The sequence below is a fragment of the Nestor notabilis genome, unplaced genomic scaffold, assembly GCF_000696875.1.
Source record: "Nestor notabilis isolate BGI_N333 unplaced genomic scaffold, ASM69687v1 scaffold19917, whole genome shotgun sequence".
NCBI classification, from domain to species: domain Eukaryota; kingdom Metazoa; phylum Chordata; class Aves; order Psittaciformes; family Psittacidae; genus Nestor; species Nestor notabilis.
The window spans coordinates 5,588-17,982 of record NW_009935382.1 but is presented as its reverse complement, the minus strand read 5'-3'; the positions used below and the strand labels follow the sequence as shown (position 1 = coordinate 17,982).

General features: G+C 42.9%; 1 protein-coding gene across 1 annotated transcript; it reads left to right on the top strand.

Moving 5' to 3' along the window:
• Positions 1-539: 539 nt before the first annotated feature.
• Positions 540-7,271, top strand: WDR92 (WD repeat domain 92; the record flags this gene model as incomplete). The annotated part of the gene is made up of 7 exons (XM_010017828.1): positions 540-640; positions 1,687-1,817; positions 2,275-2,376; positions 3,746-3,861; positions 4,121-4,255; positions 5,711-5,808; positions 6,668-7,271. Coding segments are annotated over 7 exons (891 nt in total), but the record flags the coding sequence as incomplete, so codon positions are not given.
• Positions 7,272-12,395: the final 5,124 nt, after the last annotated feature.

Genomic DNA, 12,395 nt, shown 5'->3' with positions numbered 1-12,395 from the left:
GTTCCTGTTGTGGGTGTTTTCTTGATTTCTAACTCAAACTGGCTTTCGAGGGTTTGCTGGTTTTCGGGGGTAACAGCGTCTCAGGTCCATAGAGACCCCCAGCGCACAAGCAAATAAGCTGTGGGCCTGTAGGGCCGAGGCGCTGCGGGTGCGGTGCGTACACAGTGCTGCTACGGATTAACTGCAAGAATGACTTAATTCTCCCTGTCCTGGGGGGCCCGCGGGGCTCTGGGGTCTCCCTGCGTTCCATTTGCAAATCAGCAGAAACAGCAGCCTCTAATGAGTATCATTAGCGAGCTGAAGTGCAGGGTTGGTTTGTTTTTTTAAGACTTTTAAACTGGAGTCTCTTCTGCACGCAAAGAAATAAACACAAAGTGTAGTTGCCTGTGATAGCATTTCCTTTGTGTTTTACCCCAAATATCCTATGTACATGTCACCGAAATCTGTCACCCCTGGACTCTGCTGGAACTGCTGCCGTGGTCTGCGGTTGTGGTGGTGTTGTACATGTGCTGACACAGAATGTATCCTTTTTTTACAAGATTGAAAAGGCTAAACCTATAAAATGTGGAACTTTTGGTGCTACATCTCTGCAGCAAAGATACTTAGCCACAGGAGATTTCGGTGGAAACCTTAACATATGGTAAGCATGGATATTCTCTGGAAGCTTTTCCATTTCATGTTGTACATGCCTGAACCGATGTTTCTGCGTGTGGCTGGCTTTTATGCAAGATGCTGTCTGTGCTGCATGGGGTTGAGATCTGGTCCTAAGCTTTGCTGGCTACTGTGTTTGGACCATGTCTTTGTTGTAAGTCAACATGAATTGTGCACAGTGGTTTAATTCAGTGCTGTTCCATTGGCATCTTCTGTGTGCAGCAACAAACACCTCTTAAAGTTCTGCTGGGTCCTCTTCTGAAAAGAGGCTTTGAATGGATGCATGAATACAAACAAGGTAACCTATACAATAACCTAACCTGTGTAATAAACTAAATTTGATGTCTAGGTTAAATACAGATTTTTAATTTTGAAGCTTCAGATGTTTTTTCAAGTCCCTGAATTATTTGTATGTTTTGTTCGATAATCAATTTACTTACACAAATTATAGGGTCAAAAAGGGGTTGTTCTTTATATTGTTATTTTATTGGTAATAATAGTAATAATGTCTTTCACTTGACAAAGAACTATGGGTTTATTTTGTTGGAACAGCAGCACGGATTAGTCACTAGCTGAAATTCAGAATAGAATTCTGAAGGATTCTCAAAGGATGGGAATCGTTGGCAAAGAACCATGAAACCCCCAGTTGGGTGCAACTTTAATTTGAAGAGCAGGAATTAGAGTTAGGTGGGGATCAGTGAACAAAGTCATTTTATATTCTTGCTGAGGGTAAAGCTCATTGGAGTGTTTTCATCTGTGGCATGATTCATATTGAGCTGGTTCTTGCTGTGGTGAATCCCACAACTGCCCTTACAGACAGGGAAGTCCAGAACTGAGCAAAAGCATCTGGACCAGTCTAAAGCAGCAGCCAAAGAAGGAATCAGAGACTCATGGTTCTTAATGGTGATACCCATATTTTGCTCCCATTGTTAATCTGAGTTTATATAATTTGTGCTCAATTTCCTCTCATTTTTATACAAATCCCGAGTGTCAAGGAAAATGCTGTATTATCTGTTCTTTTTCTTTCTTGCCTAGGAATTTAGAAGCTCCTGAAATACCAGTGTATTCTGTGAAAGGTCATAAGGAAATCATAAACAGTATAGATGGTGTAGGTGGCTTAGGAATTGGGGAAGGTGCACCAGAAATTGTCACTGGCAGTCGAGATGGTGAGTTAGTGAACTCTGAAAGTCTTTTCAGTTGCTCTGAGAACTCTGATGGCAGGGCACAGTCTGCCATCTGAACTAGTTACAAACCTGTTGCAACTAGTTCCCGGTTCTTCCTATGCTGTCCTATGAATCTTGCTTGGGACAAATTTCCTCTTCACTCTTCTAGAAGCTGCAGATAAGCAAAAGAGACTGTTGTCACTGAGACAGTAAGGATACAATATAGAATAAATGCCAAATGTTAGCTAGAGAAAGTACATCCTTAACCAACACTTTTGCTTTATTTCTTGTTCGTTGGTTTTGGTTTTTGGTTGGTTGGTTTCTTTGAATCCACTAAATGCAGTCAGGCTTTCTGGAATTGAAAGAGAGAGATGCTCCTGCTCCAAAGGCCTTCCCTGGGAAGATGAACACAGTGTGTCAGTGTATCCATAACACAAAATCCATTGTCCTTCTTTCCCAGGAACTGTGAAGGTGTGGGACCCGAGACAGAAAGATACACCTGTTGCTAATATGGAACCTGTGCAGGGGGAGAGCAAAAGAGACTGCTGGACCGTAGCATTTGGTAATGTATCAGACTATAACCATTCCTTCCTCTAATATGACTGTGCTTTGATGATTGTCAGAGCATTTCAGGATGTTATGGAATAGCTTCTTATTTTGGTATGGGCACACAAGTAGCACATTTTGCTTTTCAGTATTGTCAGATTTATGTATTTTTAAATTTTTATTTCTTTTTTCCCAAAAGAAGCTGATTTTGTGGAAGTTGGGGGTTGGGCTCATTTTCCTATCACCTTTGGTCATAGTTTGTGGTTGGACTTGATGATCTTGAAGGTCTTTTCCAACCTAGCTGGTTCTGTGATTTCACTGACAAGCTGTGCAAGCTTTATTTCTATGCCTAGGAATGTAAAAACAGTATCTCCAGCTGCATGGTCCTGAAGGAGCGTAAATGTTGCAGCACACAGGGAACCAATCGCTGATGCACTGTAGTTCCAACTATCAAACATTAAAGCATTAATTTAAGAGAAGATCTATGAAGCTAAGAGCTAGTTAAAGACAACAGCGATGCTTTATCTGTGCTCTGTATTTTTCTTCTGGAGAGAACAGGCTGCTTCTGTCCTACACCAGCTGGTGTTTCTGGATTAGCTCCATTTTTGCCTCCAGAGTCAGGGAGTGAGTTTTACAAACTGCTAATAAGTGCATGGATTATAATTACAAAATTGATAGTAAGGACACGACATTCCCTGGCAAGAAGGTGCAACTCGAATGCTCATTGCTGTTGATATCTTTGTCTTCTGCTTTGATGAATGGAGAAAAAAGTGCCCTCATAATTTCTTCAATTTATTTTGAGTTACCAAAGCTTGAGCCAGGGCCAGGTTCATTTTGAACTACGTGCTCTGGGCTGACTTCTTTCAGACACTGATATGTTTCCTTGATCCTGTCAGCTGAGAGTTTTTGCTTGCAGGCTTCTGCATTTGTCTAGTGATGCCATGGTAACACCCGGGGCTTCTCGACAAGTCTGTGTCTGCACTAAGAGCTCGTGGTTGAGAGGCTGGCTAAGGAACTGCTGAACTGCTTTCTGCTTCGGTGCCATGGTGCTGTCTGGGGAGCATGGTTTAGAGCACATAAAGATTTAAGAGAAGGAATGTATTTATGTAGGTGTACAAGTGCAGTACTTTGTGTGGTTTAGGCAGTACTTGGCAGGGGGAATAAGAATTCTGTTCATATTTTAAAAGAAACAGGCTGCCAGGCTTGAAGCTGTATTTTTCCCTGCCTTTCAGGTTTGAAAACCAGCCAGTTCATTAAATCTTAGTATCCCCAACAGTAATATTTTTCTGACATAACTGTAAGTTGAAATTGCAGGTTTAAGAGGTCTGAAGTTTGCAGACTAAAGAAGGTTCCTGTATTCTGATGAATTCTTTCTCTCTGTCCAGGCAATGCTTACAATCAAGAGGAACGTGTTGTATGTGCTGGATACGACAATGGGGACATTAAATTGTTTGACTTAAAAACCATGTCACTGAGATGGGAGACCAACATAAAGAATGGGGTAAGGAAACCATAAAAATACATTTCATCCCAGGTCCTGTGTTTGTACCCCTCAAATTTTTGGTCTGGATAGGATGGGGTATTTTTCTGTGGATTCATGTTTCCAGGTGATTGTTATTTGCAAATTGGTGATGTTGTAATTGTAAAAGTAAGCAATGATTAATACATATTTACAAATAGCATAAATTCCCTACCCACCCCCACCCCTTGTTTTTAGTAGTGGCTAAACTTCAAGGCTGAATGTATTTTTATATTTCCAGGTTTGCAGTGTGGAGTTTGACAGAAAAGATGTAAATATGAACAAGCTGGTGGCCACATCCCTTGAGGGGAAATTTCATGTTTTTGATATGAGAACTCAGCATCCAACCAAAGGTTTTGCTTCTGTTTCAGAGAAGGTATGGGGAGGCAAGATTTCTTAGGAAGAGATAAATGTTTTCAATACCTGCTGTTGAAGAACTACAGGTCTAAAACTATTGTCTTTCATAATGCCCCTGTAACAGGCACAAGCTGTGTGGCAGCGTGGTTAGCGTGGCCCCTAATGCAGCAGTGAAAGGGCTCCTGTGCATCAGCTGCCAGCGCTCACCCAGGTTTCCTCCCTTTTATAACCTGATACTTGGGCATCTCCGGGTTCAGTTGCAGTTGCACCTCTGTGCACTCAGCTCTGCCCCTAATCTGGGAGTCATGTTTATTGGAGGCCGTATTAAATTGTGATGAGCATGCGGATTCAAATCTTAAAATATATCCCCCCAAACATGAGCCCTCTGCAGCCACTTTTATTCCTGCAGTCACCAGAGCTTATATGAGACACAGAAATCATTATTTTTCTTCAGAACCAAGCATTTTTGGATTGGGATATTGAGGGTGAGTGAAAGAATATATTGGAGAGACTTAGTGGCCTGCAGGCTGTTAAATATGGAGAACTCTTATAACCTTTTTCCTCCCTCTGTGACCACTGCATTGGTTAGTTTAAATTCTTTATAAACCAGGGTATTTTTGTTGTGGTGGGACTTCTTTTGTTGTTCTGTTTTGTGAACACAATCTGGTAATAATAAATCCGGAGGAAAGGGTCTTTTCTGGTGAAGTTCTCCAGAATGCCTAAATTAGAAAAAGGTGAATTTCAACTTAACATCTTGAATATTTTCCATACCACCATTCAAAGCAGGTAAGATGTTGGAAGTGCTTTCATTAGATAACACAAAAGTATTTACTGAATTAGTGTTTGTGATAATCAAAATGTGGAAATGACATTTCTTTCCTTCACTGCATTTAAGCTGTTGCTTTTGGACATTTGCAGACAGATATGCATTAAGTCAGGTTTTGTTGGGTTTTTTCCCTAAGTGATTTCTGTTGCTGTGTCATCTTGCTGTGCCCTGGCTAAGATGTAAATTGGAATTGTAGATTATTTGCAGTATATTCACTTCCAGTAATGATTTTAAGAGATGTCACAGAGTGAAATTAACCTTGTGGTGTCTGTGTCCCCTAAGAGCTTGGCAATCCTGTAGTTCCAGAGCAGTTCCAAAAGACATGCTTACACAGCCACTTTACTTCTCCCTAGCCTTGTCTATGTGGGCAGTCCCAAAGAAGCTGAAGTATTAGTGAGTGGTGGCCTTGGCAGGGATGCTGCCTTATCCCTGTGGAAGACCAGGGTGTGTTGGAGGCCTGACTTGGCTTCTCCTGTGTGGGAACTGGCCGCTCCTGTGGCAGCAGGTCTCAAGGCCAGCAGAAGGGAAGGTACCTCAGGATGGATGTTCCAGTACCCATGAGAAGGCCATGTTCTCTTCATACAAGTGATTGCCATTTTAATTGCATCTGTGAATAACTCCTATACAACACTGATTTTTCTTTATTAGGTGCAAAAATCTACCATCTGGCAGGTTCGGCACTTACCACAGAACAGAGATATATTTATGACAAGTGGAGGAGCTGGGAGCCTTCATCTCTGGAAATAGTAAGTGATCGCCCTCCAGCCTGCAACACGGGGAATAAGAAACCAGCCATTTAACGTTTTAAGAAAGAATCCTCCTAAAAATGCCAAGTTAGGCTCGTGCTTCCAACCTCAGGATATCTAGTTAAAATTATTGCTTACAAACGCAGTAGAAATGGTAATTTTGGGGTCAGTACATAAGCTGGAATGTTGAATTAATCCCTAAAAGATTGTGACAACAGCACAGGTGAATTTTACTCTTTGACAGTTTTCTTAATATAATCAAGATCTAATTATATCCTTGGTTAACAAGGTGATAAATGGAAGAAAATTGAGTTCTTAAAATTCTCACATGGTAGGAGTTATGTCTGAGAAGAACATTAAAAGCCTGGACTTCTAATGATTCTTACGTTTACATCTTCTTACATTACATGGCAAAATAATTCAGTCATCCCAAATGCAGTGAGATAGGTGTGCTGTTTCAGAGGGACAGCTGAGAGAAAATTTTCTTGCCTGTGGCAAAAGCCAAACAGTTGGAAACTGAAGGGCTGCAGGAGAGAACTGTCAGGATTCAATTCAAATGAGGCTTCCTGCCTCATTTTTTCTTTCATGAAATACTTACTAAGTATGCAGTGTGGGAATAGCTGGATGTGAGCAACATGGGGTAGTGGAAGGTGTCCTTGCCCATGGCAAGGGGGTTGGTACTAAATCATCTTTAAGGTCCCTTCCAACCCAAACCATTCTGTGATTATTCATTATTGTTAAGGCATTTATTTGCCTTATCTATAGAACAGAGGAAACCCTTCTTTTGAAAATAAAGAGGATAATGATGTGTTTGTATCAGTGAATTCTAAGTGCAAGTTTTTGTTTTCCTTATTGCCAGTGAGTACCCAGCCCAGCGCTCGAAGAAGGATTCTGAAGGAGCCGAGATGGGGGTGGCAGGTTCTGTCAGTCTCTTGCAGAATGTGACTCTCTCAACGCAGCCCATTTCTAGCCTAGACTGGAGCCCTGACAAAAAGGGACTGTGTGTTTGTGGTGCCTTCGACCAAACCCTGAGGGTGCTCATAGTGACAAAGCTTAACAAAGTTTGACAGGAAAACTTGAATTTCTGATGAGAAAGCAGAACAGTCTGCAGCCTGTAAATATGGGAGGGAGAACCCTCCTCTTCCTAATTTAATTTCTCCCTTATTAAAACTGGATTAAAGAAATAGAAACCAGATCTTTCTATTGAAAGTTGAGATACATGCAGTGAGAGCTGTCTGACTGATTGTGCCGCAATGACTTGTAGTTGCCTGGGCACAAAACTTTTACCTTGTAGAAATGTGAATTTATCTTTAAAATAAAAGGTGCCTTTGTGTTAGCTCAACCTGTAATTTCAGAAGTCACTTTAAATTGTTTGTGTTCGGTTTAATCACAGTGCAAATCTGTTCATACTTGTTGAATAGTGTGCCTTTTTTATATATGGTATTGTCCATATGCATTCATGCTATGGAAACTGCTATATATTCCCTCACAGAAACTCTTTGTGTTACTGGCTATATTAGAGCATTTGTTAGATGACTTCATTTCTATACTGTATGAAAGAATCCTATAATGAATGCTGAAATATTCAGGTTTAATGGAGTAAGCTTTTTAGTGAAGATCATATTGAAATTAAAGTGTTGAGCAAAATGCACTGTTTTATTATTTTAGTTTGGTTTTGTAACAAGTTTTTATGTTCTGTTGTTTTTATATCTGTTTACAACTTGGTATTCTGCAAATAAAATTATATGGAGTGTTGTCTTAATATGAACAAAAAGTGTATTATTCAAACATCCAGAGATTTAGAGTAGGAATGTACTTGTATAGGTTTGTAAGAACAGTGTGCAGTACTTAGATAAGACTTATTTTACAGCAAAAGTCACTAAAATTTGCCTCCATCAGGAAATGGATGCATTGTTTCTTCAAAACCTGATGTCACAGAGCAGCTTTGTTACCATAGTTTCACCTGAACTTCACTTTCTAATTCCCCCTCTCTCCAATGTGTTTCTTTTCTGATTTTTACCAGTGTGTGCTGCTGCCAGTTCTTTTTAGCAGGCATTTCTGGCTACTGTCTTCCATTTGTGGATGTATGGTGAGGGCTTTCTGAACTTCGGTGCGCTCTAATGATTTCACTTGTCACATCTTTGTCTGGTATTAGGTTTTTCCTGACCTATGCAAGTTCCAGGTAAAAGTATTTCACTTTTTCTGAAACCAGATTGTGATGGGAAAATGTTGGCTTTGTCCAGGTTAACAACAAAAAAGCCCCCGTGGAACCATTTGCAAAGCAGCTCTGTTTTCTCCGACCTTGGAATGAGGAATTCCTATCTGACAAGTTCAGGTGAGTTGCATTACTCCTAACCTAGGGACGGCTCCCGAAAACTAGAGGCTGGTTTGCAGAGAGGTGCTAATGCCCTATGTCTTTACTGGTCCTGCCACCAACTGGCGTCCAAGCAAGGTGCAGGATGAAGAGGAAACAGCCAAATCCTGTTAAAGTAGGGAAGCAGTGTGGAAGCCAGAGACTACTGAAGGCAGCAGGGGAACCTGGGCTGAAAGGAGAGGTGAGGAGCTGTAGCAGGAGCGTGACACTACGGCTGGGATGAGACAGTGAGAGACAGCAAACATGCAGACCTGGCACTAAGTGATGTCCTCAGGCTGCTGGGGAATAGCTCTGAAACCTTTACCAAAGCTATCTGCCTCCTCAGTTTGCTGGGGATTGCCGAGTCCTTTACTGCAGCAAGTCCCATGTTAGAGGGTAGGGCAGGTCTAAAAGGTCCAAACGGGCTGACGGATTCAAACTGGACCTTGCTATACTTCAATGCTACTATGGCATTACACTGACTTCTAATAAGAAATTACAGCTTCCCAAAATGTAGAAGCACAGCCCCTCCAAATAACAGCTTGTGTCAGAAAAATGATACTGGGAGAGCTTAATCACGAACTTAAAAGGAAAATGGGATGCAATTTTGCCTGTTACTGTCAATCAGCTCCGCTTTGGAATGCGTGAAGTGACGAACTTCGGACTGAGAGACTTTAGTAGGTCACTGATCCTCAGCTCTAGCCTCCCTTCAAATTTAGTCTTCTGTCTCGGGGATGAAAGCATAGCAGCCAATAGTAATAAACTGGGAGGTATATGAAACTTCTACAAAAGCTTGCTTACAGTAAAGCAGCGCTCAGGTTTGACTAGTGGGAGTCTGTTTCCCCATGAAGGAGGCCTCTTACTTGGCAGCCTGGCGCAGGGAAGGTGCCCCAGGATGGCCAGAGCTCTGGGGATGCCCTGGTGAGGGGGGTTCCCAGTGCTGTGAGCTGGCTCCAAAGCTGCTGAGCCCAGAATTTCAAGATCCCTGAGCAAGGGCTAATGAGAACTGACCATCTGTCAAGAACGTGCTGTGCTAACCTCTAGTGCAGGTGTATGTGCAAGATGAAATTTGGGGCTTGGCAAGCAAGTGGCAGGTTGTGTAGCATGTTAGATGTACGTAGGCCTGTGAGTGCTCTTCCAAGGGATGTGGGCTACATATTTGGTGGAAGGCAAAGATTTATGAGATCCAGCTGCCTTCCTCAAGACTTGATGGTTTGCTTTCAAGTGTAATGTTTAGTATATGATTTTTTTTGACACAAGTAATCCCATCTGCTTGTGTGCATAGCATAATGCTGAGAGCATATTCTGAAATAATTGTAAATGTTGTCCCTCTTCGGGTGCATCCCAGCAGGAGGGAATAGGGGGAACGAAATCTTAGCTGCAGCTTTGAAAAGCTGGGAGTGTGGAGTTCAAAGAATCAATTCAAGTGCTTTGAGTCTAAAAGGCACTGTTCAGAGATGGCCTCCATTAGCTTTGCGCTGTAAATATACTCACCAAAAAGTATGCTAGGCAGTGGAAATCTGTGGAAATATTGTTTCTCTCCGAGTCAAGCACAGAGTAAGGTCAGAAAAAGCTCTCAGTATTATTGGTACCTGTGAGGGAAAACGAAGAATTCTTGAGTGCAGGACTGAGCTGTTGCTGGTATTTTTATTATGTACTTGGCCTGCAGCAAAAATGTCTGTTAAATCAACAGCTCCAGGGAGAGCCCGTAGTGAGCCTACATGATGGTGATACAAATTAGAGCAAGCATTAACAAACAACACTTCTAAAAGCTCCATGGACCTCAGAAAGCTGAAGTGCGTGTTATGGCTGGGTACTTAAGCTGGGGATTCATTTTATGTGTTGTTTTGAAAATCAAGGGATGCATTTCCCTCATGAGGAGTTGGTCTGATGAAAATACGTGACTTTGCATAGCAGGAGTTTGCAAAAAGCAAAGAGAGCTGGAGGGAAGCACGGGTGAAGGGTAGTGCTGCCCTTGTTCAGGAAAGGCAGGCGGCTGTATCTGTGTACCTGGGAAATGAAAGATAGTTACTGACTAGAGAGGAAAGCTGTGGGTAGTGCCTGTACTATGCTACATCTCCTCACCAGATTGGATTTCTGCTTCTCCCAGGCTAAACAAGAAACTTAAAGCAGACCAAAAGCTGCCTGTGGCAGCCTGGCCTGCTCTATTTATAGTCCTTTCACCTCTTGCTCAAGACTGACACCTTGCCTCTGCACCCTGCAGAAGCATGTTCTAAATAAAACCATAATGCACAGGGCCAAATCCTCTCTGACGCAGCGCGGAGGAGCACTCTGGAAAACCCCTGCCTTGCCCAGGGCCAGGGAATGGAATGTGCTACTGAGTTTAGTGGCTCTACTGCGAGTGACCACATTCAACAAGTATATCTGCTTGGCAGCTACTGCTTGTTTCCTGTACAAACCATCCCTGTTTATGGGCATGACTGCAGCCAGAATATAGGTACGTGTGACACAGTTGTGGTGGTGTTTTGGTTTTTACCAGGTGTTGCCCAAATCCCCAGCTATTACAAATCGGGGTTTTTTTCTCTCACCTTAGTATTGTGAAATATTTGACTTTCACCATTTGTATGGGTCCTTGGAGATTACAGCCCTCCAAGGTATCTGTGCAGGTAGTCTGTGTTTGGGAACTGCCAGTGAAAAGGCAGGAAGTTTTGCAGGATCCTGCAGCAAAGGGGATCACAACAGAGTATCTTTTCCCTATAATGCTCTTCAGTGTTCAACTCTTTGCTAGTTGTTCCGGACCAGCTAGCAACCAGCCCAGTAACTTGCTGGTGTGATTCAGAACTATAGCACGAGCAGGAGCTGTTCCTAACAGGCAGCCTGTGTGTGGCAGCCCTGCTTTGGAGACCAGCTCTATTGAACAGTGTGGTCACAAGTTATGCCAATTGGTTTCTGAGCCAGAGAAAAGCCTGTTTAGCTTAGCAGTACAGCTACAGCCTCTGGGACAGATGCGTCTGCTCCAGTTTTCCCTACTTCCAAGGGATCTCCTTTCCTCCTGCCTGTTCTCCTCTGCCTCCACAATGGTAGTAAATCTTTAGTCACCATCCCCAGATCTGGGGATGTGCAGAGAGAGCTGAGCTGCAGAACCATGTGAAGGTACCTCTAAGTTCCCTCCTCGATTGAGTGTGGCATTAAAAACAGTCTGTGCAGAAGGCACAAATTGGGGTTCCCATCCCAGACCAATGGCTTCTCGCTCTCTTGTCCATGTGCAAGAGGCCACCCAAGGTTGCCAGCCTCTCAGGGTACTTGCTGATCAGAACATTATACCCTGACCTTCTTAAGCATGGCAGCAAAGCTGAAAGTTTTTCATCACTATGAAAAGCCCATCAGCAACATAAATAATACAAGCACAGGCAAGCTCTCCTGGGCTGCTTGGGATTTTAAGGCTATGAAACATTTAAGACATTCTCTGAAGCCAGAGGATGTGTGGGTTGCAGAAGGCATTAAGGCCTTCAGAACTGCACAGCAATTGAGACCCGATGGGACCCTTTTGTGTGTCAGTGATTCAGAAACAGTAGCTCAGCCTAATTACTGGATTGCATTGTATCAGTTGCCCACTGTTTGACTCTTCCACTCTTGCAGTTGAAACTACTTTCTTTCAAGTAAATTACTGGTTAAGCCTACAAGTCCCCGCTGCTTCCAGTTCCTTCTCTTACAAGCGGAGGCTGCTTACATGAAAGCCCACCGTGGACAATACTTGTGTTTCACAAATTATCAAGGACCTGATTTTTTGTGTGAACATTTCCGTCAGCATAGAAATGCTGCTTTATCCTCACTTTGCACAGACGTGAATAACTACCTGTGGCACAAAGCCTTACGTTGTTCTCATTTGTAGATTTGCTGGGAGCACTAAGGGAGCTGCACCCTCTCGCCCCCTTCCTTGTGTCACAGAGCATAATAAAACCATGCACCTCTTACAGCTTTAGCTGTTTCTGGCTCTGGCTGGAGCACCTCTCCTGTGAAGGCAGGCTGAGAGAGTTAGTCTTGTTCAGTGTGGAGAACAGAAGGCTCCAGGAGACCTTGCTGCAGCTTCCAAGTACCTAAAGGGGGCCTATAAGAAACCTGAGAGGGACTTTTTACAAGGGACTACAAGGGCAGTGACAGGACAAGGGGGAATGGCTTTATGCTGACAGAGGGGAGATTTAGCTTAGATATAAGGAAGAAATTCTCTACCATGAGGGTACTGAGGCGCTGGCACAGGGTGCCCAGAGAAGCT